At 41.1% G+C, this 27,434-nt stretch overlaps 1 protein-coding gene across 12 annotated transcripts in view; it reads right to left on the bottom strand.

Moving 5' to 3' along the window:
• The window catches only part of LOC308410241 (adhesion G protein-coupled receptor L3), a 267,657-nt gene that overhangs the window by 89,861 nt on the left and 150,362 nt on the right, over positions 1–27,434 (bottom strand). For 7 of the 12 annotated variants that reach the window (XM_080903456.1, XM_080903455.1, XM_080903451.1 and 4 more), the window contains 3 exons: positions 23,299–23,313; positions 19,835–20,635; positions 2,143–2,493 (listed from right to left, as the gene is read on the bottom strand). In XM_080903456.1, the coding sequence (XP_080759582.1) occupies positions 2,143–2,493; positions 19,835–20,635; positions 23,299–23,313 (1,167 nt within the window). Of the gene's footprint in view, positions 1–2,142; positions 2,494–19,834; positions 20,645–23,298; positions 23,314–27,434 lie in introns of all 12 variants that reach the window. The other 5 variants (XM_080903458.1, XM_080903452.1, XM_080903453.1 and 2 more) reach the window with 2 other exon arrangements.

The following is a 27,434-nucleotide window of genomic DNA, read 5'->3' as shown; positions in this document are numbered from 1 at the left end:
TATTTTGCTGATGCAACAACTGTATGAATGTAGTAGGTAACCCCTTTAATTTCTCCTACCATAATCTGGCCCTGCTACAGATTGGCCCTGAACTCTGGATGGAAAATGGATGGATGGACTATAATCTTCATCCGTGTATTACGAGAGGATTGGCCTTAAAAAATAATTTGATCATAGCCAGGTTCCATTTAAATATGAAGTGCTCCCCCCGAGTTTTTACTTCCTGAGGTAAAGCTTTTATATCAAAAGCCGGCCAACGTTGATTTAATCTCGATGTACTCAGGCCTCCATTCTCTTAGTATCGATACGGCGACGGGGCTCGAACGAGACACGCATAAACAAAGGCCCGATGCCTGACAAATGAAGCGCAGCAGCCCTTTCAAAAGAGCCGAACGCAAACGTGTTTAGCCGCTAATTAATTACATGAATTGCGCCCTGAGAGACAAGAAGTAAATATGGCCGTGCGCCGTGCCGGTTACCAGTTTCCACACAGATGCGATGCTAAGCTATCTTTAGCCGTGCATCAGTGAGTCAGGAGGAGAGAGTGAGTTAGGAGGACAGGAGGCGAGAGAATGAGTGCTGCAGGGGGAGTGTAAACATAAACAAAACACACACGGTGACAACATCAAGGCAAAGAGGCTCACAGTAGACTGTGTCTCCTAAGGAGAGAGCTGACATCCTCACACAGACGAGAAGCAAAGAAAGCACATCCGCGTATCTCATCAGGAGAGCGCTTTCAGCTCTAAACATGGGAATCTTTGAGATTTGCAGGGAGTGATTAGGTCAACTGCAGGTCGTTATTTGACGTAATGTCACTGGCATTATGTAAGCGGCAGGAAACGCAATGAATAAATCATACGCCCATCTGAGGTGCGTGAGGCACGTGCAAACCTATTTTCCTGGTTTTGACCAAAGAAAATGAAGAGATCTGGGAGAATAGTTCCAAATGCTACAGCATCCACAACAGAAAAGATGACAACGACAACAACAGAAACAGTGTACAAGCCAACAGCTTCACCAGATAATTAAATCTCTTCTCCGGGGAAAGACCTTAAAAGTGAGTGCACTAAAAATGTCATCACCTACACTGCACGGGATAACTTATGTTATTTGTACCGAGCAACTGTAAAGGAATTCAGCCTGGAAGGATATCTTTTTATTGATCCCTGTAGTGAAACTAATTCTCTATATTTAACCCATGTCCAAGTACTCGGAGCAGCAGACGGCCACTGACCAGAACCTTCTTTCCGTGAAGTTCAATTTTATCTGTGCGTAGGTAGGCTTGTTATGGAAGTCTAGATTGAATATCATGGGTAATTACAGTTGCTGCTACTACTTTTTTATCTCTGAGTTTATTGGGACGATAATACACTACCTTAGCCCCCACTCAGGTGTAAAGACCTGCCATTGACCCCATGTAACCTAGTAACTGGGGAAAAATGTGTATTGACAGTGGTTGTCAGAGGTTGCTAGAAAAATTAGTTGCAAAGTAGCATGCTGCACTGAAACCTCCTTGAGATTGCTTTGGTTGCTATAAGACTGCTGCAGTCACACATTGTTTGCATAAAAGTTGGCAACTTGTCTGCAGTAACTCTGCAACCACTTGAAAAGGAGTCGTTCACCTTCAAAATAAGAGTTGCACCTTTTGAAATTGGTTGGTTTCAGTGATGAGACAACTTTTTCAAGTTTCACTCCATCCACATGGTTACTTTGTGGCTGATTTAGTTTGCAAACACTCACTAACAGGGTGTTGGTGCAGCACCCTCTTTGCAACCGTTTTTTCACCTAGCAACAGCTAGCAAAGTCCAGCAACCACTTGCTAGCTAGTCAGGGAATATACACTTTCCCCTAGCAACAAGATGTTCCTGGCTCTATCCATACATGCTCATGTCTTAGTCCTGCTCTAACTTTTCCTTCAATTCAATTCAATACAATTTTATTTAACTGTACAGTATCAATTCACAACAACAGCCGTCTCAAGGCGCTTTAGCCCAGCAATTACATTCTCCTCAATGAGCAAGCAGTTGGCGACAGTGGGAAAGAAAAACCCTCCTTTAACAGGAAGAAACCTCAAGCAGAACTAGACATCCATCTGCTGCGGCCAGTAAAGTGAGACAGGACAAAATAAATAAATATAAATACCTAATGATCCAGGTGGACAGGGCATCTTGGCTAACGTTCCCTGCTTCGTCCTCGGCCAGGACACGTCCATCATCACCAGTGGACTGCAGTACTCCACCCTAAGATTTGGTAGCTTAGCGGTGGCCGGGGCCGCGTTGACATCTTCTTGCTCCAAATCTTCCAAGACCGTCTGGTACGGTTCCACCACTGCCGATGTGGTTCGTGGCGACTGGACCACCAAAGGCGTCGTGGCGGGCACCTTGGTGGTGGTGGTCCTGGATGTCGTGGTTGTCGTGGTAACAGGAGGTCTGGTGGAGGTCCTCGTTGTTGTGGTCGTGGTATCCATGTACACCATTATCGAGGAGGACGTTTCTAGGAAACGACAAAGAGAAAGGGGACGACAAAGTGAGCCGATGAATTCAAATGTAAAAAAAAAAATTTAAGAAACTTGAAAGCAAATAATTTTGCTTTTAATTTAATTTTTAATAATTTTTTTTACTCCGTCTGTGTTGCTGAGAGAAAATTTATTTTGGTGCAGGTAGAAAAAAAAAACCAAGCCTGAGTGTATGCATGCGGGTTTATTCTTTCCTCCTTCTCCATGTGTCAGTTGAAAGAAAACAGTTCAAAGAGGATCAACTGGAACTGGCAGGTGTGACTTACACGGTTGTGCGTTTGGTCTAGTTCTAGACCCCCGTCGGCTAAGCTTACACACACTACACAAACTTCCAGCTGTGTAGTCTAAATGCGGCTGTTGACGAGGGCATATCTCTGCGAGTCAATACCCGGGTTTTGTAGCTCCGTGCTATTTCGAGGTCAGCCGGGACAAACTGAAATACCTGTTTCCTGCATGCGAGTCTTCCCTGCGGTTACACTCCAGGTTTTTGCTAATGACGCTGTTTGCCTGAGCTGTTGGGGGACAAAGGCTATCATAACACCGGCGTGCACCGAGATGTGCTCGCACACCGGCTCGGTAATCCTCTTCCTCCTACTCAAAAGCACATACCGCTCTTTGACTCCCTGTCATCAATCACGCCATCTTCTCATCCATCCTGTCCCTTTTAGAAGCTTTCCCTTGGGCCCCTGATTGGAAAATAGAGGTCCCAAATTAATTTAGCTACAGGCTTTTTATGAATGCGTGGACTCGATTAAGCCAGAGAAGGTCAGAGGACACATGGGGAGGCCATGCTTCATAATGCATTTTCCAAAGCTTGGCTTTAGTCTACAAAAATATGCCCAATGGAATATTTTTTACTCTATTTTAATAATATGTATAATCTGTATTATTCTTTATACAGTGCTATTTTTGCTACCCTGACATTTCTGTATGTCGTGATCTTATTACTGAAAGCGATTCGAAAGAAGAAAGCTTGCTGTAGACTCTTTAAACAAATGAGAGTGCTCTCTCTCTCCCTCTCTCTCTCACACACACACCCACACAATTTGGACCTCAGCAAAAAGAAAAAAAATGCAATTTGTGACATTTGTCGTTTCCGACTAATGCAAAGATACAATCAAGATGACAGAAGTGACAAATGGTACTAATCTCTGTATGAAAGGAGAGCAAAACAAAATGTAATGAGGGTTGATTTTAGGTTGGCACACATAATGGACGTCACGCGTCCCAGAGAGCTCAGATAACAGACACCCCCTCACTCCCTCCCATCCTCCTCGAAACGCAATTCCCTCTGATTCAATTTACAATCGGACAATTTCTCTGTATGGTAAATTTGGTAGGAGCAAAATAAGACAGCATAAATTAGCGCCGCTGTTGGGGACGCAGAAGCCCCCGGAGGCTGTAATGACATCCGACTTCTATCAGCAGTCAATGCATTTAACGCTTAACAGCGTTCGACGACAGCCACGGTTGATTAAATAGTTTGCCGCCGCGGCGAGAGTTCCAGACTGATTGAGTATTTGTCTTCTCCCGCTAACAAAAGAGTTTGTTGTGTTTTCAAGATCTGCAGGTACCTTGGACACTCCTGTGGAGGCACTCCATCAGTAAAGCGGAACTATAACAAGAACCTCATTGAGCTGCAATGTGAACTAAAGGCACGCAGAGCCTATTTACTCCCGACTACCCGATAATGCAGCTTTTACAACTTCCAAATTTCTATCGCAGGCAGGAAAAAACAAAAACAACACAAATTAGCGCACGTAGCAGACAACAGTGGTAAGTGGGAAACACAAACATTTCAAACAGCAGGCTGTCACAGAAGTGGATATGGGTGCAAGCGCTTAAAATAAGCCCAGCACAAATGTACAGTCACACACGCCAGCCCTCGTCAGCATCATAAACTGACACTGCCACCCGTCAACAGGGCTTTAAAGAAACCACACGAATGCTCAAATACTTATTTAGCATTTCCACCAGCCGACCAAGACATCCCCATTTACATCCTACATCCCCTATTAACCGGCGTCATCAATCTGCTCCGCAGCAGCCTTCAGCTGCGATCATCGTGGAAATGGGACGAAGAAATATCTTCAAGGGCACCACCAGTCTATTTATTTCATTATTTATGAGATAACTCATTTACGCGTATTCATATCTGTATTTGAGAAGAAATGACCTCGTATACGATACGCCAAACCCTGGAAAAGGGGAAGCACAATCAATCTCAGGATAACTGAAATCAGCTGGAGGTGCTAAAACTGCGTGTTGTAAAAGAAAAACCATTAGAGCACCTGATGGGAATCTGATCATGGATATTCACAGCTCATATGGGGGTCAGCAAAGGTCACAGTGCGCCGGCGAAGATAAGCCGGTGGCTAAACAGGTGTGCTGAGGGGCCTGTTAGGATAAGGGGATGATTGTACTGGTCAGGAATGCTGATACTGAAGTGATTGTGACCGTGAGGGATTTTGCTGAGGGCGTGTTTTTTGCTTAGACACCTATAAATGCAGACTAATGTAAGCACACTACTGTAAACGGATAATGAGGTAATTCTTTGCTGAGTAAATATACAGAGGAGTACATTCTTCCTCGTATGACTCATGCTAGAATTAAAAAAAAATGAATGTAATCAGCAATAAATTGATCCATTATTTGTTTTAGTGCACTCAAGAGGGCTAAAGCTCCTGTTGGTAATAGACTGTATATAAAAGACACACAGCTAATGCTTTAAAGCATTAGATGCTAGCGCCGAAACCCTGAAAAGCCTGTACAGTTCTCACATGAAAACAAAGTGGTATTAAGTATGTGATGGCAGGATTTAATTATGCTGTTCCATTCATCTAATTTTTCTGCTTATCTCATTCAGGGTCGCAGGTGTGCTGGAGGCTATCCAATGTTATGTTGGGCTCATGTTGCTTGGTAAGAACCAGACTGAATAGGCAATTGGGAAAAGGAATAGGAATATTCTGTACCACCTCCAAAAACGTGCATGCATACTAGACCCTGAACGATATAGGATTTTTCAGACGATACAGATATTTGGTGATATCGGATGATATTTTCATTATATATTATATTATATATTTCATTTTGCTCGTTTGTGTTGTTGTGTTTGCACATCTCTGTTGCTTGTGGGGCTCGCACACAAGAATTTCACTCGCATGTGCTGTGCCAGTGTGCCTGCACATGTGATGTGACAATAAAAGTGATTTGATTTGATTTGATTTATAATTTTTATTTCAGCCACACCAAATACAGATTTACCAAACAGTTGCTAGATGTGGTTATTTATTTACTGGTTACGTTCTCCCCAACTACTTAGATTAGCGGTCCCCCGGGCTGTTTGGTACCGGGCCGCGAAAGTTGATGCTCGGGTGTGAAATTTATGGTTTTCATGTTTTTTATCGGTTTTTATATCTTTATTTTTTTAATTGTTTTTATCGTTAATTCAGTTTCCCTGGGTCTTTTCCCATGTGTTATGCATAAATCTTCTTTTTTCTGGTACCGGTACTGGTTTTATTTTGTTATATTTATCCGCGACACCTTAAAGGCCGGTCCATGAAAATATTGTCGGACATAAACCGTTAAGTGGCGCAAAAAATGTTGGGGACTGCTGACTTAGATAATCAAGGTGTTGTGTTTGTCGCACTCCAAATACAAGTTGCCAACAGCAAAGTTGCAGTGCTGGCCTTTACAAATGCCTGAATAGCTAATGTTTGATCAGATTTAATAACATCAATCTGCCGATAAATCAGCTGGCCTCTAATGCATACATAGATTTTGTTAGGTATTTTAGTACCATGGGAGCATTTACTGGATATTGTTTTATAGTGACATTATGCAGGAAAACTCTGTCATTCAATAAGGCCCCTTTGTTTTAGTTATTTTTCTCTTTGACCCAAGAATTGATGTGTGAGAATCACAGGCTGGTACAAGGTTGAAATACCACAGAGATCACTCCCTCAGCTACATTAGTTTCTTAATCTTTTAGACGCCTGTTGAGGCCAAATGGTTTGTTTCAGATTTCACTAATGTAAGAACTCTTTGTTTTGTGCCTTGAAAATATGTCGCTGAGATAATCACAATTGTAGCTGAACTGATACACTACACAAAGGATGCTTCTTCACCCAAGGGCAGGAAGACGCTGCCTTATCTTGGTCTGTACTGGTTTAAACTGATAAATCTGCTGTCTCATGAATTTTACCCTCTATATAAACTGTTGTACTTGTGAATAAAGTTGAGTCAATTTGGGAAGACAATCTAAAGCAGTCTCTGTTTTCTTGTTCTCCCAAGCTGCTCCCGAGCTCGTACTAACACGCTGAATGGCATGCTTGAATATTACTTGAGAATATATTTGACTGTGTTACAGACTAAGGGACATTCTCTGCTGATAGGTGAAGGTACATTCTCTGCTGATAGACGTCCACGCCTCGGAGGAAGCCGATCCACGGAGTAGGCCTTGGAAACCGTTTCCTTCAGATTTGTAAGTAAAACACTACAGGAGTGTTAGCACTGATAGCAAAAGAGGTTCAAAGCTCATCAATAAATAACGACAACTAATTTAAAAGACTGCACGACTGTGAGATTCGGTCAGATTTCCCCTGTAAACTATTCTCTTTATACACAGCGTAAAAGGAGGTGATGTACTGACTTTCTTTCCAAGGTAAAGATTACCCCCCAAAATACAACCTCTCTATATTTTATGTTAGTAGCTTTTTGGTGTTACTTCTTATAGATGGTTCTGGCACACTCATCTCCCAGACTAATGTTATTCATTTCGGAGGACAGCTTGTTTTGAAAATGAGATTGTAGCTATTTGTCTGCCGTAAGTTGAATCTGTGAAAATCTTTCCGAGTAAGTAGCCGATGGGGTGAAATTCACGCTTTAAGCATAAAGGATGTTGTGCTGCACGACTCTGCTTAGACGCTAAACCCGCGTACACAAATGAAAATGGAGAAATGACAAATTTTATGTCGTGTGCAATAGCCTTCTGAATATTTTGTCAACAAACACTGCCAAAAAACTGAAAAACGCCAACTGCTTCTCGAAGTCAGAGGCCATAAGATCTCTTTAGTTTACTATTTCTTTTAGAATAGTGATGATAAAACTCATCGTGCCACCTCCCTGAATGCTGCCGGTGATACGACAGAGAAATATGACTGGAGGATATAACCATCACGGCATGAGGTTAATTTAAAGTCACTGGGAACCTCGTCTGGAATGTAATTCCATTCTTCCATTTGATCCCGTTGAGTCCACCGTCAAATTATTTTTCAGAATGTCCTGTCTACATACTGCATGTTAAATATGCCTGCACACACACACACACACACACACACACACACACACACATGAAAGAGAAGAAAGTGTCCTTGAGCAAACTTAAATATCTTTTCCATGCGATGAGCACAGGAGAAAAAAAGAGAAAAGCCAGCAGCAGCAGACAGCAGTCACAGTCTGCAGGCACTATCGCCTTGGAGACAACACAAGGACATTTTGTTTTGCTTTCGCCAGCTTCCCCATTCGATTCAAAGTGACAACGAGAGAGCGAGAGGGGGGGAAAACGATGCGAGCAGGTCTTTGGTATGCCCCGAGGAACTACTCTGTGACCTTACGGGACGATATGAAGGGCTTGTCACATTTTGGTTTGAGTCTCTTAATGAACTGGAGTAACTCTTTTATTACCCAGATATTTTATACAGCAATCTTTGTATGAAAAGATTCCACATTATAATGATGCGGAATACCGCAAAGATTCCTCGGGAATAAGGCCATAAGTATGTTCCAATGCCAGCAACCTCTCGATTCATGAAACAAAGCAGGCACTTCAGCGTCCTCTTCGACTTCAATAAAATGACATCAAACCTCAAAGTGATTCCTCTTCTGTATATTTAAGCTTCGATGCGCTCTCAAAGGCATTGCAAAGTTGATTAAAAAGAATAAGAGCTACGAGCTGCTCCTGCTTTCTAAGCTTGAGGGCTCCTGAACGTCCCGAATGTTCGTGCACCACCAGCCACCTTTTCATTCATAGGATAGTAGCGAACTTCTGTGGGCACTCTGACTTCTACTCTCACTGAAACGCAAGCTGCACTCATCATTTACACCTCGCTTCTGTTGCCCCCCGCCCCACGCCGAACGTGTGAAGCCTGTTTCCACCACACATAGAGCTTTGTGCTTCATTTCAAAGCATTCATTTCTAACTAATTAGCCTCTCTTTCTGTATCCCAGGGCTCGTGGCTCCCACAATTAGATAAGCCCGCTCTACTTTGCTCCAGGAAAAAAACCTGCTATGCTATTATGAAATGGATCCGGTTCATGTGACGTGCCTTTCCGCACCGTGAGCAGACTTGCGTCTCGGAGAAACTTCTGCAGACTCGAGATCAAAAGAGCTGGAAAGGGCTTTTGGGGGTAAAAATGAAACGAGCATCAGCCAGTAGAGTGACACTTCCAGCCTCGCGCTGAACCCAATTACCTCCTAATTTTAGCATTTGAACCCTTATGCGTTACATCTTCAGCCGGGCTGTAGTAAATTTTGGACAGTCTATGTGTGATGTCACCCATTAACTTTCTTCAAGTTTGTTTAAAGCGTGTGAAATGAGATTTCTGTGAGCTGCTATATTTTTAGACTGAATCGTACGTGAAGCCAGAATCCACGATCAAGGTTGTTAGCAGGCCATAATGATACTTCTGTCATTTGGATGTTTGATCTGAGAGCGCTGCTTTCACGTTGTAAATTCGTCTGCGTCTTACTTTTTTTTTATGACATCAGCACTGTTTTGTAGAAATAGGAGGTATAAAGTAAAAGTGAGAAGATCTTTTTGAGCAAATTACAGTGTGGCTGTGATGTCCACCCAAGTTGGACATTGTTGGGTACCATGTTGAAGGCAAAGCTTTTGGATTCTTCAAGGAAATGAGGTAGTGTACACGACATTTTTAATCAGTTCCAATTAATCTGTTGAACAAAACAAGAAAAAAATGTTAACATTCCCGTGTGATATACTTGCAATTTAAAAGTCTGATTATTTGTTTCTCCTGTTTGAAGCAATGCATAGCATGCATCAAGACAAACCAGAACATGGTGGCTCTTAACAGTTCATTAGCTTAACAGAGTAGCTAATAGTAGCTAATTGTAATTTGTGGAAAAAAGCGAGTTTTCTTGTCGTTGGTTGGTTTTATTGCACAAAGTAATGAGAACTGAAATCTACTGAGAATAACAAATGTGAGCTTGAGCACAATTTGGGTGAAAACCCATTTGGTGATTAACTATAATTAAAGTCTGACTAACTGTGACCACAGACTTGTGGGTGGTCAGACAGAGGACCATGGATACCTCACTGTGGCATAAGTGCATTCGTCTTTGAGCAAGATAGGTTAAAAATTTGCTATGTAGCTCGCTTAAACTGCAGAGCTTGCTAGTTAGCCCCTTGATTACTTGCAGAAGATTTAATATGATATGATTTTTTTTTGTCTAGGAAGCTTTAAAAAGTGCTTAAATTTAATTTTCCTTCAAGGAGAGAGTCACACCTGTTGCTTCCCCCCGTTAGCAGGGCTTACGCAAAGCTAGCAAGCTTCATCGTACAGAGCAAGGTGTCAATATTTTCATCAACTCTAGACAAAAAAAACCAAACTTCTAATTTCAGACAAGTCCAACAAGTTTGAATCAGCTTTCTGCAGCTTCTCTGTAGAAATGGATATTGAACTAAATTGATAGTCATAAAAGTCAACATACATCAATGCTGCATGTCATGCTAGCAGGCTCAAAAGAAATAAACTTTATGACTCTTTAGCTTCACTTTAAGCACATTTAATTGATGTTTCTAAATGTAAGACAAAATGTTTAATGTAAAATGAAGAGATTACATCCCAATGTGGCTCTAACCTGATATGGCAAAGAGAACTGGCTTGTTCACTCATTCAGACAACAGCTAAGCGATCATAAATCAGAATCATAATGTAAAATTTTATCTTGGGACATTTTTTTTTCATCTATGCAGAGAAAAATAATAAAAGCAGTAGCATCTCTTTCATAACACAACATCAGTAGCCATTACTTTCACGGCTTTATTCACTCATTTCCCTAATGTTTATGTCATACAATCCCACTGAAATGCTACACGTCCTCATGAGTTGAGGGGAATGGGTTGAAAATAAAATGATGATAATTATGATGAAAGTCGTCCTGCCATTAAATGGAACCTTTTGAGACAAGCCTACAAATCCATCAGGGAGTGTAACTGGGGCTGTGGGTGCGGGGCTGCTGCTGCTGCTGCTGTGGGTGTTGGTGGGGAGGAGGTGCAGTAAATTATGCAGCCAGACATCCGGTAATGCTTCGATATCATCTGACATGATGAGAACCATAATGGATGGGAGCCATGCATTGTTTGGCAATTAATTTCTCATTCCCGAGCTCTCTTCCCAGGACTTGAGAGGGCATCGATGGAGGTCACACAGTGCTGGGAGAAGCGTATGCACCGGGCTGATATGTATGCACACATGGACACGGGCCTGGAGAGACACTCACTGTGTTTGAGGTAAATGACAGAAGAGATATGAGCTAAGTCTGCCTGCAAATGCGCTATCCTGAAGTACTGAAGGACGAATTAGCCACAGCTGTGCAGTAAACAAGCAGTGTTTTAGCCTAATGTGAACGTAGCTTTTGTGCATTTGCAAAACAGGATCTTCTGAATTTAATCTCTACATTTATATTTTCACATCTCGAAAAGGCGCTCAATTCGCCCTACCAGTGAAGCGTGGTAATAAGAAGTATGCAAATCTGTTCCAAGTCTACATGTCTACAGTATGAAAGACAAAGCTGTGATAGGGTTGCATTCAAACTCACAGTGTACAGAAACCCAATATTTAGCATCAAGCTACAAGGAAGAATGCTGGAATGAGTTTTTATCCTTAGAGCCAAACCTTGAGTCTCTAGTGGCTAGTGACACAGCCAAACATCGTCAAACATATCAGGGAAGGCAGAAAGAGGAAAAAGTAAGGTGTGAGGACACGCGCAGAGGGAATTGCGAAATCACTAAAGGAAAAGCACGCTCCTCCAAGGTCCCACCGTTTGCCAAAGAAAAAGAAAAAGAGCAAAGCTTCTCAAAATACCGTCAACCAACAGCAGAAAGGGCCAAATGGATACGGCCAATCTGACACTGGTGATAAAGAGAGTTAAAGATGCTTTAGAAGCCTCCAATCAGATTTACTCGGTTGATTGGCCAAAATAAATCACTTTGAGCTTGTGGGCCACCGAGCTTACCAAGCCTGTTAAATTTACTGTGGCAATTTTGGGGGGCTCTAGAGAAACCAGCTTCCACACACATACTCACATAAAATCACACATGAGGAGTTATAAAAGACGAGATGTGGTGGAAAAGATCCCGGAACTAAAACACCCAAATGCATACACTACAAACAATGCGAGAAATCACAAATATTTGTCTTGCAAAGAACTTTGACTGTGACTTTATGTTTTTTTTTCCCATTTCTGCAAACGTCAGGAGAGATGGATTGGTTGTTGGCCTTAATTGAGGGATTGCCTGCCACCTCTCTCACTACACAGGTGATCTGTGTATGATTTCTGGATCAAGGCAGAGCCGCCAAGGCCAGTGATGGATGACCAGTCAGGAGGAGAGACGCATATGATATATATTAGGGTATCACAGAGAGGGTATGAGCACATGGCACATTGTAAACTACCTGAAACATGGGCATACCTGCTCAAAGGTCTCCCCTAATTCAGTCTCAGAAAAATGGGCACAGCAATTATATTTGCTAATATATCACAATTTGTTTTTAGCCCTGCTGTGAAACATCCAAAAACATCTCTTAAACAACGACAACGAGCTCGCTCTCTCAGTGCAAAAAAAATCTAAAGCTGCATTACTAACAGAAGGCCATTGTGTTGCGGCATTAAAGGGTTTGCTAGAAGAATTTGTGCATAAGTTTGTGTATGTGCAACATCAGGGTTGGGTGCACAGATTTGCGTACACGTGTTAGAAAAATCATTTTCGACTATAATCCTAAACCTTGCACTTTCCCCTCAAAGAAAATTGCCCTCTGCGAGAGGTGCACCAGGCATGTGATAAGTGCCTCGCCTGCAAATAAGCATGTAGCCTACATTCCTAAGCCCCAACATCAAAAAGGGCTTCATTCAGCAAGCAAAAGGCTGCATTTTTATGGAACGGTAGCATTTGGTTTGAATTGCTCAGCATTATATTCCTCAAAGCATTGTAAGGATAAAAAAAAAAAACTATGATGATATATGACAAATGCAGGGTATCTCTGAATCTATATAATAGCTTGTCAAAAAAAAAGCAGAAAAAAGTGATGACAGTTATTCTAAGCCAAGCACATGAGCAGTGGAACAGAAAGGACAACAGTTTGTTGCCTTTAAAAGCACACTGAGTCACACTCACATTATCTGCAGTGACTTTGCCAGCCTGCATTTACTGCTTAGACAGTCTTAATCAATTTAGCATGTGTCAGGCTCTTCCAAATAGAGCCAAGATGGCCCGAACGTCCAAAACATTGGCTGTTTCGGCATGAAGGTCGGGGTGTCACGTCTGCTGACTCTCTCCAGGCCAGCAGGGCTGGCGTTGTGCCTGGGCCAGATGGCAACATGTGGCAGAATTACAAGATTGTCAGACAATGAATGTATCCATGACACCAACTGTGCCACATCAAATGCACCAATCATGAGTCGATGAAAACAGTCACTCACGCAGCGACACACGCAGACATGAGAGGGTGTTTGACTAAAACGGCAAGATGAATCAAAGACCACAGAGGCACTGCTGATTTCTGTAAAGTGTCATAATCAGGCATAATTAAAGCCATTCACAACAAACACACCATTATAATTAGGGGTGGGGGAAAAAATCGATACCGTGTAGTATCGTGATATTTTGTTTGCTAATAATGTATCGATACAGGGACAGCAGAAATCGATATTTTGTTACAAAAAAGGTTTTTGTGCTCTGACTTCAGAGCATGTTGATCCTTTTTCTGAGCAAGAATCCTGACATTCCTTCACTGTCCAAATGTGTTTAACTTATTTTTGGCAGCAATAAACATGACAGTTTACTTATTTTAATTTAAGACGTTTTATTTTAATTATGTTTAAAACTTTTTTATTTAATGTAAAATTATTTTTTGTTTTAATTTACTTTCAAATTCTTCAGTTGCTGAATGGGCTGCATAGTTTTCATAAATTGCATAGTTCAGAATAGCTATAATTGTACCAGATGGTTGCATTCAATTAAGTTGGACTAGACTGTAATACAAACCGTTCAGTTTGTCAACAATAAAACTGACTTAAATGAGAGAAAGACTGAGTGTGAGACTTTGATATTAGATAAAATGAATATTGATAAAGTTTACCTTTCTGTACAGAATCTGAATATCGCAAAATATTAAAAAAAATTGCAATAATATCGTATCGTGCGTTAAGTATTGTGAAAATATCGTATCGTGGGATGTATGGTGATTCCCACCTCTAATTATAATGTTTAATCGATGATGTGAGGCTAAACATAGAAATCTCTCAGAGTCTTGGTGTTACGCCGGCATAAAAAGGCTGTGGAAGCAGCTTGGAATATTAACTTATGGATGGTATGTTACTGCTACAGACAGCAGCAGCAGGTGAGAGAGGCTGAGGCAAATTTTCTCATGTGGCTGCCCTTGCCTTTCCTGTCCTGTGGAGTTAATGCAGCGAGCGCCTCATGCTCACTGTGGCAGACAGCACAGAGGTTAGTCTGGTAAAGTCGAGGCCTGGAGAAAGTCCTTTCCACAGCTAAGTTTGTCAGGAAAAAAGCTTTATAGTTTTGTAACTGATACCGTCATTGTGGAGATAACTTCATTGGAAGCGAGCTACGCAAAAATATTCATCGCTAAGATCAAGACACATACTGCAAAAGGAAATCACGTGCTTCCATGTTTAGGCTTACATAAGTGTATTTAAGAACATATAAAAAGAAAAAAAGGTTAAAAAAAATAGTATTGTGAACAGCTGTATATATTTCAAGATGATTGCCATCTTGGCAGCATAAGGGAAGATCAGACAATTTTGAGAGGGATCAACAATCAACAGACAATTTTGAGAGGGATATTTAGCTAGCTAGCTAGCTTCTCAATTAGCTAGCTAGCTAGTTTGCTAGCAGGGGCACTATTTTTAAAGCTTTTGAGGTTATATACATGTCTCATTGTTTTAAACTGTTGTAATGACTTAAGAATTTAGTATTACAATCAGAGGCAGGGTATCATTTGTCAAGAGGGGTCCTTTTATTGTTTGTTGTTTTTTCCCGGCACGGTAGTAAATCATGAACTAGAGGGATCTTATATATTCTGAAAGCTGTTAGAATATTTATTACATCAATGTAATGTTTATAGAATAATTATGAACTATTAATTACGACTAGAAGATTCCAAAACTTAATCATAACCACAGTTTACAAGAACATTTCAATGTGTTTTTTAAATTAAATTAATATGCATAATAATCTCATATATTCCTCTTCACAGACAGGTGATCAAACTAAACATAAAAATACAAATAGCATAACATGCCAGATTTAAATTTCACCCCCACTTAACGTTGCTGCGAGAGTAAGAAAACAGTCTGCTTTGATAATGGATATTTTCTGATTTCCTGCGGAGCACTGTTTGCAGTGCGCTGCCTCTCTTTTACCCACAATTTGCAAAGTTACAGACGGTAAATGAAGCAACTTTATTACATTTACTGAGATCTGCTCAGAAATTTGTAGCTTGAGAGTCAATAAATATGTGAAAATGACTCAGCTCTGTAACCTGTTCTACAGCATCTTGGGTCGCATGTTTTAAATGACGCAGGGAATTGCGGTCAAGTTAGGGTTGATCTGTTCATTCAAGAATGTAAAGCCAACAAATTGTAAAGCCAACAAATGCACAATTCATTACACCGAATTCCAACATCAGCTTTTGTGTGTCTTCTGATGCTCTGAATCTACTTTATTGTTCTTTTATTTAATTAATGGCAGTCTTCTCTTTGAAACAGTGATCCTTAGTGACTTAATGAATAGTTAGAACAGAACTACACAGTGTCATTTCTGTTGTCTCTACTGCGTTGGATGAAAACCCGCAAAGTAAAAGTCCGTTTTTGACTTGACTGTTGTTTGCGCTACATGCAGTGCTAAAAATCAGGAGCGAGGTTAAATATATTTAACCCCAGTATACACTCCAGTATATAGTGAGAACACAGTAGCATCAAAATACAAACGATAATTAGTTATCGTGTTTGTTTATCTAAAGGAGGTCTTTTTTAAGTGAATAATATGCTAACATGTCGTTTAGCATGTTAGCATAATTACCTTTGCTGATTAGCGTAAAGTCCAGCTGAGATGGGTCGTACTAGTTGAAACTGTTAGTTAAAATATGTTTGATTTGGTATTTTCTAAGCAAGGTACAAACCTAAAAACTGGTATATTTCCAAATGAACCATTTCAGGATCTGTTTCAGGGTTATTCATTAGCACCTTGTTGGATGAGAACCAATGACAGTAAACATAAAGCAGTTGAGAGAAGGAGTAATTGTTTTCAGTTGTTACCCGTGGCAGTCCTTCAGTAAGAAAATTGTCCATGTGATGGGACATATTTGGTTTCATTGGAACATCAATTTTTTCAAGGATTTCTTTTTTTTTTTTTTCTTTTGGCTGCCTGGTCTTCAACTAACAGCGTTGATACTAATTTCATGCAGCTCCTCAACTTGCTGGGCGGCAATCTTCGTAGTCCTAAAACAATCCCGTGAAGTCTGTCCTCAGTGAAGGAGATGATTGAGCTGAATCGCAAAGTGATGGAGGAGGTGAAAAACACTACAAAAGGTGAATTTGAAGCGCTGGCTGATGGATAGTTGAGAGTCAGCTACTGTCAGATCAACATGCTCTAGAGAGGCTGCTTTGGCCTTTGTAATATTTTCCATTTACCACCATGTTTTTTTTTTTAAGTTCATGCTTGCATGCATGCTTACTAACCATTCATGTAGTGTTGTCCTCAAGCTTTACTTTCATTTATGCTTTAAAAATATTAACACAGCAAATTTATTTCAGCTGTCCTCACATAATCAGCATTGAATGCGATCATGAAAAGTGATAACAGAGCTTTTATATCTGCCTACTAAAAGCTACACTTTCTACTGCAAGTTAATGAAATTAATTATCAGACGAGCACACTTGTGCATGGATCATCTGTCTTTAAAAACATCCTGTCTGGATCAAAATACTGGTCGGCTTGTTGAGGAGGCTGCAAGTGGACAATTAAGTGAAGCTCACAGCCAGTGTGCACATCCAACCTAATTTGTAGATTTTTTAAATTGGACACATTTTTTAAGGTTGTAATGTGGTTTTGGCAATTCCAGTCATCATCCCCCTGCCCCAACCTACTCCCCCCGTAACATGTGCTGTACCCTGGGCATACGGCAATGGAGCCCCAGCTGTGGGTCTGGCCATGTATCTGCTGCTCTGTTGCCCATGTACCATGCTCCACTGCTGTGGCAGGTCAGGCATGCTCGTGGAAGTGGAAGCACAAGTGGAAATGAGCTTGTGTTAGTGCGATCAGAGAATGACACCTTTCTGTAAGCGCTAACAGGCACTGTGATCATGACACTGGATCAAATTTCAGAAGCTCATGTTTGCAGGAAAAGGAAGAGACTACATCGGCTTTTGACTCTCTAGTGTTCTGTGGTTCATCGAATCATTTGTTCTGGGCTCGCTGAATGACAACAATGACTCAGAATGAACTACAACTAACACTTAGCATTTCTTTTTAGCTTAAAAACAACTCACATTGTTGCATCAAAAGGAATCATATCCTCATTTTCCACACTTTCTCAGCTGGTTCATCGTTGTGCTTTTCTCTGACAGATGTTTCCAGGTTTCCTCTTTGCGCATCCTCACCGGACTAGCAAATTAATGGAAGAAACAATGCAATACAGCTGCGAGTACAGACTAATTTGTGTGCAGTGAAGTGGTACGCCGATGCTGATTCAAACAATGTGGTTGTGACTATCCTGTCATCTTAAAATTAGGCTACTCGTGAGAGACAACCGTGTGGAAGCTAACAGCCAGTGCTTTATTCAGATTAAGTCTGTATCCTTCCTTACTCTGGAGCCCATTCAATCACTCTTTCATTCCTCGATCAGTCTGTTTATCTGACGTTTATATTTGCTCTGCAACTCCATCCATTCACTTAATGCAACATTTTACTATCTATATTTATGCAGCAGACTCTTTGGAGGGCAGCAGAAATGTGTGACCACTGCGTATAAACGCCGAACCATCTAATATAAAAAGCACATAACACCACTCTAAGGTCCTTAACTACGACATATTACATTTTGGACAGTCATGCATCGTCAAAAGTGAACGCTGTAAGTACGGCCACTGAAAGAATGAATGCATTACAGGGTGTGCTGGAGCGCGACTCGATGTGTAAAAAAAAAAAAAAAAAAAAATTTTGAGAAAAGTAGCAGCCAGCTAAAGAAAATAAATTAAACTGGCAAGCGGCAGGTAGAATAAAGCTCCATAGAGAAAGCAGGAGTAAGGATTTCACAGTCAAATAACTTGTGACATTTTTGACTGGAGCTGTTGATGAGATAGCGCAAAGAATTACCTTGGTGTGTCAAAACAGGTTCTTTTTCTCCGTTTTATGCTTCCCAACAAGCACCAATTTATAAAAAGAACAATGGAGTGGAGAAATTAGACTTTTCAAAAGAGTTCTGGGAAGTTTAATGTGAGCAGTCACTTGTTCCTTTTTCAAAGTCAACAGCCAGACTGAATAAAAGCCCTAAGCCTGTGGCTAAAGAATGTGCGGAAAAACTCTCGAGTTAAACGGAAAATGTGCGACGCGCCTGAGAATTTAAGACAATAGAATTATTATTTCTGTGCCTAAAAAATCTTTTCTCCTATTGTTACATGTGATGAAAGAAAACACATCATATGAATGCTAAAAATGGTGCTTAGATTTATGCTAGGCACAGTTTTTAATAGTCATCTGTCTGCAGTACGTCGCCATGTGTTAAACTGTGCTTCGCTTCCAATTTGGGACGAATCAAAATACACTGAGCACCATACCCCACAGCCAATTGCCACTAGCCCACACACTCTTTAAGTATAAATGCATATGTTTATCAGTGTTTGACCAAAATCCGACAAAAACAAGACGTGCCATGCCAAGCTGTTCTTCACGCAACACATAAAAAGTGTCAGCCAGAACAAACACGCTAATAAAAAGTTTAAAAATAGCTGGGGTGAGATCAAAAGAGTCATTAGTAAAGTAAAATCACTCATCGCCCAGGGTAGGGGTGTCAAACATAAGGCCCGGGGGACAGAATCAACCCAACCTCAAGTCCAATCTGGACGGAGTTCAAAGATCTTGACATTTTAACTGTATTTTCATCAATTTTAAGCTTGAATTGTCATTCATGCTACACCAAAGTAATTAAGTAACAGATAAACAATTAAAGGGTTGGAAATTCCAATAAATTTTAAAGAAATTTACTTTTCTTACAGTAAGTTCAAAGTAGAGTGCATCTGGCCCTTGATGTAAATTCAGTTTGACATTCCGGTAGGCATGTCAGATCGTATAGCAATGAGCTCACTATGAACCCAGACAGGTCATTGTTGCATTCAGCTTCCTCATATAGTCGCTCATCCAATATTATGTACTACATGACCGCAAGTGATACACAGTCTATGTGGTTATTGTAGAAGGGAAGGGAGGCAAAGTGTAGTAACAAAATAAGATGATTATTAAAGTTCAGCTCATAAACTGTGATTCTGTGACAGCTCAGGGTCTGAAAAAAGACTTCCTTTAGATTTCTGCGAGATTAATTAATTAGATTTTTTTTCATGTTTCTGAAGCCGCCATGACTTTTATGGAAAAGTGACTCATTCAGATGGAATCAGACACATGAAAAGGAGGGCACGTCTGAAAGTCGTTGACATCAGAATGCTTTTACGGCTTATTTTTAAAATGAAAGGGTAGTGGATAAAAAAATAATACGCTGGGAATCACTGGTCAAATTTTGGTCAAACATTGATAAACACACTGGGAATGACACCTAGCCAGAAGGCTAGGATTCTGCTACGTGCCTGCCATCTGAAATTGCATCATTGTTTCATTGCAGAAAAAAAAGTAACAATTCAAATTTAATGAGATCCTCATTTCAAATTCTATGTGTGCAAATCAAATCCACTGCTCATGTGATGTTCCTATGCATTCAGATTCTCTTACACCTTCAAGTCTTTCAGTGCCATTTCATGTATATGAAAAATAAAGAAGCTGGTCTTACCTAGCCTGTTGTCCAATGCTCCAAAATCAAGAGAGTACTTGACAACGTGGTAATTGTTCCAAACATACAGCAGATTGTCCCGGGGGTTATAATCCACAGCAGCAATGTACTGATAGGAGTTGGGGAAAGGGATGTCCAGGAAGCCGTCTTTACTGAGTTCTGTGTTGTAGATGTAATCGATCTTGTTTCCCGTCGCTTCATTGTCATCATCCTCATACACCGACTTCACCACATAAAGGATTCCGCAAATCATGAAGGCGTTGGATGCCGAACGCTTGTCATACGCCGTGTCCCAGGTCCCCTCAACGCGCAGTGTGTAGGGATTGAGTTGGCTGATCACAATCCGCCCGTTGTTCTGCTCGGTCGCGTAAATCACCCACAGGCCGTTTTCGTCAACAGCCAAATCAATGTCTGATTTCCCTCCCCAGCGGTACGGCGACGTGTCGTGGTAGTTGGCGTTGGCTATGATGGCCTCGCCGCTCTTGATGCGAGTTCGCAGGTCAAACTTGACAATGTTGCGTGTGCGCTCCTTGTTGAAGAAGAGCGCCCCGTCGTAGACCACAAAGCCCGTTCCGTCAACGCGATGCGGAAGCTTGTAGGTCGTTGTCGGCCTTCCAGCGACAAAGTCTTCTTTGGATGAGTATTCGGTCAAGGTGTCCGTGCGGTAGGGTGTCCAAGGCATGTAGTAGATCTTATCCGAAGCTTGAAGAGGGTCTTTGCACCAAGCTCCGGACTGGTGGTCCGATTCAAAGAGATGCTCGCTCTGGTACACCCTCCGCAGAAGCCCTGGGCACAGGAATACTGAGGAGCCAAAAATGGGGAAAGACAATTACAGAGTTACATTGGCAGGTATTAGACAGACGAATCAGAGACAAAATTGAACAGGTTGAAATCTGTGTTAAGATGGGCAGTTTTAGAAGAAAAGCAGATAAAAAAAGATTTGCGTGAAGAACACTGATAGTTAGAATTATTTGGATTTTATTACTAAAATTAAACAGAACACAATCAATAACAAAAAAACCCAACCCACAATGAGCCTTTTCATTATTTCCAACAGTGTCTCCAGTGCAGTGAGCACTGCTTTGCTTTCAATTACTTACTGTAGTCTTCAGCTGTTACATATGATACTTCGACTACAGTTACCGGACCCCAGAGGCGGGTAGTTACAATCTGTCTGAATAAACTGGCTTTGAGTTTGGAGGGAGAGAAGAGTAAATGAAGTCAGGGTTATCTCTGCTGACTTAATGCAGAGCAGAAACGAGTCAGAAGTCACTGATGGAACTTACCCGAACACCACTAACTCGCCCACAGAAACACACACAAATTACCATTTTGGTTCCCTTTAGTTTCAGTTAAACTTTGCACAATGGCTTCTTTTCACATCCAATTAGATACTGTGCCAGGGAAGAAAATAGGTTTCATTCTTCTCTTTGGTTAAAGCACCCCAGCGGCACTTCTTAGTAAACAGCATTAAAGACACAACCCCCCGCCCCCAACCTAAATTTTTTGATAAATAGCTGCAGTTCAATTATTGGCCAAGGTAGAGATTTAGGAGAAAGAAAACAAATTAAAGTGACATCATCTGTGTAATGATAGCCTGTCCATTATTTCACCTACATGACATTTTTCAGCCCCGTGACATGATTTACAGCCCCACACACAATAACCTAATTATATGTAAACCGGTTTGTAGTCAGATCTGATAAAGCCAATACAGCTGGAGAGGGTCAATGGTGGAAAGCTAATTTTAGTTCATTATGGATTATCGTGGACTGAGACAATTATAATTTTCTTTTCTTTCTAAGTAGATTGCATCTGCATACAGAATTACAACAACAACACAGCGTAAGAGTTTAATACTGCAATTAAAATTGTACAAACAATAACACATGTAACAACGAAAGCTAAAACAGCAGACGAAGGAGAAACACAGGCAGAAAAGAAGGCACAATTAAGAGCTTCCCCCACTTTCAACAGGTTTGCTCCAGACGAATATCAGAAATAAAAACGATGTGTGCGAGAAGGCTCTCTCCGCTGTAGCAGGCCAACAGCCTGACAGTGCGCTGACAGCTTCTAGCCGTGGATCCATTGAGAGGTAAAAGCTGCGGGCTCCGTCGAGGAAGAGACAGGGAAGAAAAAAAAAACAAAAAAAACACAGAGGCTTCTTTCCCTTGTAATCTCCTAAGATTAAACATGTTGTCTACCTGCAGGTGAAAATGTGGCGAGATGCGTCCTGTTGACATACAGCCTCGGCACACATCTCAGCGGTGCTCAGCTAAACGCTAAGAGGGCCGTTTCTATGGTTGAGAAACACAAGATGCGCTGGGGTACAAGGTCAGAGTCGGCAAGCTTTGTTCTGACAGCACACTGGGCTCTATGGAGGTTGTAAAATATGCTTTTTTGTTGTTTTTAAGGATGCAAGAGATGGAGGAGTGAATGGAAGACATTAGAGGAGCGATACAAAGGCTCACATGGCTTTCATGGGGAACTTCACAACCGTTACCACAGCACCGCCCGTCACATCGGTAAAACGTTTGTAACTCACCTTCGCTGCTCGTTCTCGTTGCTTTTGGTTTCGCGACACGCCACTAACTAATGACTACAACGAGACCGAAAAAAATGCATTGCCTCGGCCACTTCAGCAGAGCTCTCGACTCGTTTAATGATTTCAATCCCATCTTTAACTCGAACCCGGCTTTATATTTATGGCATCGTGCAAAAAGATAATGCGGCGCAGGTATCAAAGCCAAACTCATTCCATTTCTGCGGTTTGGCTTCGATACATCTTTATTGTTAACATCTGACAATGAACAAATTCTCCAGGTCATGTTAAAAGGTAAGACTACAAACACGGTGCAAAGCTCCTGGGGCACAAGTGTAGCTTTAGCATATGTTTTGCAGCATCATACAGTGCTGATAAGGTAAGAATACAGCTGCTATGATTTATCCCTAGTATTGACTCTTTTTAGTCCCTGAAGGTTATAGTCATCATCATGTTAGAGCTATAATGAAAAATGCTGACAGCTTACTGGACAAGCTATTGATCAACCTGTATAGCCCTCTGCTTTAATATTATGCAGCTGATAACGCAGAGCTGGAAGAATTTTCAGTTATTACAGGGAATAAAAACACGCCGGGGTTATGAGATTTCAGCAGCGAGGAGGTTTGCGATGGCTTGGATATCAGAACCCGTGTGGTTGATACTGCTGATGAACAAGAAGTGAAGGCACGGGGTCGGAAGGTTAATTAATATTTTGGACGCTGCTGTACATGAAATTCCCTAACGGTGTTTCATGGAAAAACCAGATATTCCCCATGAAATGCATGTTGAGCCACAGTAGCGAACAACACAATGGTCCTACGAAAAGTTGCCGTAGCGGCCCGTCACCGGAAAATAGCAAGCGCGTGCCCAAATGGAAATGCAAGGTGACAAAGACAAAGAAAAGTTGTTGGTATTTAGTTACCTTTTTGTTCCACTTCTATTTTTTTAGGCATGAAGGGGAGAGAGAAAGAAAGAAAAAATACAAAGAACAGGTTAACATCATGATCACTGTCTTTATTTTCCAGACACTCCAAGAGAAACATGGGTTAGTAACAGAGGGACACACAAAATTTGATTGTCAGTTGTTTTTTTTGGTTTTTTTTAGAAAGCAGACAGCGTTGCGCCTCATATGAGCCTGCTGGAAAAAGACAGATTAATCAACTCTGAAATTGTTGTAGAAGATGCTCTGGGCTTTTGCACTGACGCCTGCACGGCAACAAAAAAACAGAGACATCGCTGTGGGGATGGGAATGTATGAGACGAGGCAGGGCTTTTAGAAAAGGCTTAAAAAACATTTCAACATATTGTCATTTATAGATGGCAGGTTTAAGCTTAATGCTTCTGTTTAAAGCTTATAGTTAGAGCAGGATCAGGTGACCCCGACCCTCCCTTAGTTATGCTGACCTAGGCTAGAACCCTTCCCGGCGTACAATCAAGGCAAAGGGTCATTCACTTCACATCATCATCGTCGTCATCAACTATCAACAAATCAACCATATATACCCGTATTTACCTGCACATATACACCTCTCATTCACCATGACAGTTTTTCAGCATAAATATGAAAATCCTGTAATAATAATAATAATAATAATAATAATAATAATAATAATAATAATAATATTAATAATAATATAACGTATAACTATCCGCTGTGACTTGAAAACACTTGTTTTTAGAAATAAACCACAAGAAAGGAAAATTTATTCTTATTTCCATTAAGTAATCTACACTAAAAACCAATAATCCAACATTCACCCATGTTAATCTACTTAAATTGACCTAATTCTCCATATACAGCACAATGTGCAGCATTTCTGTTTAACTTAAGTAGCTTCTCTTAGCTTTGATTTCTGTATTCTGGCACTATATAAAATGCAACTGAATTTTCTCCAGTCATATAAAATGTTTACATATTGTAGACTTTTTAAAATGTTATGATAATTAGAAACTTCTGAATTCTTCAGAAATGTTTTAACCATTTTCAAGTTTGTTCAAGCGAAAAGAGAAAATAATCTGTCCAACAATTCAGCCACTGCAAAACACCACACATTGATTTAGCTCCTAAACTAATAATCAGACACTCATAACCTGAACAGACTGATGACAATGATGATGATTACCGTATACGATACCTCCCCTTATTCAATGGGATGCAGCAGATGATGTAAATCATTCTAAATTGACTGGTGCGACTGTTATTAGATTATTATAATGGATGACTTGCTGGATATTGATTTCACTTGGACTGAGATCGAGATTTAAATCTGCATAAACACATTGTTATTGACACACACTTGAAACATTGACATATTTCCAAACACGTTACCATTTGTATGTTAGTATTAAACTTGAGTTTTATTAGTGGTCATCAGTGTTGAGGTAGTAGTTAGATGACTAGGCAAGGCAAGGCAAGGCAAGTTTATTTGTATAGCACAATTCAACAACAAGGTGATTCAAAGTGCTTTACAGAGACATTAGAAACAAAAACAAATAAAAAGCATGATTTAAAATTGATTAAAACAAGCAAACAAACTAACTAACTAAACACACACATTTCACACCTGTTCGCGCGATCTGAACCCTTATCGTAAGGGGAGCTACCAGTCCTTCTGTGGACGAGCTACTTTCTATTTTAAATTCCCTGAATTTAAAATACTCTCTAGACCCAGTCTAAGAGTAAAGGAATAATGTGTTACAGCGCTACTCGTTACTCTAAAAAAGTGCTTATGTTACTTAATTACTCTCTGGAGTAAGTAACGCACTACCTGCTGCATTACTTTTGCATTACTCTGTAAATGGCCTGATTATCAGTTAATAATAAAACCCTACAACTAGAGTCTCATTAGCATAAATCCCTATCCTAATGAGGACGTATATACAGTCTTTCTTTTAATGCAAAGCTGAGAACAAAATCAATCCACTGAAATTCTACTGTAGAAATGGAGGCTACAATACTAATGCTGACCACTGCCTGTTTTGAAGATCAGCCTCAGGCGGCTGGTCTGGGGTCAGCATACTTTCAGCTTTAACATCATTCTGGGTGTTTGGCTAGCTTTGTGTTAGCATGCTATCTGCAGAGATCTTTGCAGAGAATTGAAGTTATGTTAGCAGTGTAAAGCAACTGTGTCTGTCTTGGACGCAGTTTGCATTTACTGTCACACCCTTGTTCTTTTGTGCCATTAAAAATTTAAAACGATGCCCTTTAAAACTGAAATCAGGTGATGTAGTGCAAGTGTGAAGAAAGAAACATGCCTGTGCTGCTGTAAAATGTCATCTGATTGTAGCTCATTGTAGCCTGTTTTACCCAACACTGGTGGTCACCTAGCATGTTCAAATTTAGTATTCTCAGCCTTTCTATCTACCCAAAAAATATAAAAATAAACGATTTAAATAATAAAATTAAAAACCTGCTAGCTAAGAGATGCTAAATCACACAGAAGAGCTAAGCAGATCAGCAGAATCAAGTGATTAATTCACTCCAAGAGATCTCTCTCGCATTAGCATTATCCACTGTGAATAATAACTCCATGTACTTCTGAGTTCAGCTTCATCACGGTGACTTCAGGCAAGAAAATATGTTTCTCACTGATCTACTTCTGTTACTCAATTCAAACGTTAAGTAGCTCATTTCAAATTTAAAGTAAATTTATGTAGCATCTCGTATTCAAGTGGGAGCTTGAGTGACCTATTTTTTTAAACATGACTCCTGCAAGTAAGGGAAAAGTAAGAGCTGTTTGCAGTCTACATCTAAACAGGCACGCCGAAAGCCTGCTGAAAACAAACTACTGAGCCTATTACATCTTAACTCTATATATAATTCTTTTTTTCCGTGAAGTGAACAAGCCTTTTATGTCAGACATGGCGTTTTGTCAGTCTCCTTCATTCGTAGTTGGCGTTAGCATCCACCCCGTGCGCCTGCTCCTGTCCCTTCCCCTTCAGTAATCCCGGTTCTAATAAGAGAGGATTAACCTCTGTTACTAGGGCTTACAAGAGTCCTCTCCTCCAAATGGAGAGTGCAACAGAGTGAGGTATGGAGGTCAGTGGGCAGGGGGCAGGTGGGGTACAGTTTGAAAGATGGGAAAGTTATTAGAGGAGAACAATATTAATGAAGGCACTGAGCCAACGAAAAGGAGCGAGAACGAGGACGGAAAGAGCACGAAGGAGAGGAAAACAACGGGGAGGGGAGAGGCTTGAAGTCAAAGTAAACTTTATTGTCTGTGTTTGTCAGATCATAAACTGGTACAGCACAGCACCTCATTAACAGAAAACACTCCAGCTGTCACTGCAACACAACAAGTCCATACCAAGCGCGAGCAACCATTGCTTCGGGCTGCATGTGAATCGCTGTTACCGACACCCCAAATTTGCCAATAACTCTGAACAGCATGCGGACCCCATAGATCAAATCAAAGTAAACAGCCAAACGCTACCCGATCAAAGCCTCCTCACCTCCCGTGAGCAATGGCCACACAACGGGGACCGCGGGGAGGCCGGCGTTTCTGATTGAGCGATTGCTAACAGCGCCGAGGCGAGAGGAGTGATCTAAAGAAAAAGGCATTAGTGGCGGGGATGTGAGAAGCGGTATACAACGCAATCATCGGGGGAGACGGCGTGAGGAGGGAGTAAAGGATGTGGATGAAATCCCTGACAAGGAAATACACCGCTCCCTGGGCGAAGTCCAGCACGGCGGCCCTTTCGCTCGACCGGACGACACCGCCAGATGCAACAAGGTCACCCATCAGAACGCTTGAACCGACTCATGTTTCGCCGTAGACAGTACAGACTGAGATATACACCTGCGATATGCGCCTTGGACAAACTCAGTCACACACACGCAAGAGAAGCAGCGGGGAAAAGCAGAGATGGAGAATTGATTCATTTGAAAAGCTTCTTTACTCCACCGCACCACCCCCATTGTGACCTTAATACGATTTTTGGTCACGGCTGTCACTGAGTCACTAAAAAGCACTTAGCTCTCTCATCTCTTTCTTTTCTCTCTCCCTTCTCCTCGCCTTTTTTCCTCTGTCCCCACTTTCACGTCTGAGAAACTATCAA

Source organism: Rhamphochromis sp. 'chilingali' (assembly GCF_963969265.1).
Source record: "Rhamphochromis sp. 'chilingali' genome assembly, chromosome: 1".
NCBI lineage: Eukaryota > Metazoa > Chordata > Actinopteri > Cichliformes > Cichlidae > Rhamphochromis > Rhamphochromis sp. 'chilingali'.
This window is presented reverse-complemented; position numbering and strand designations above follow the sequence as displayed.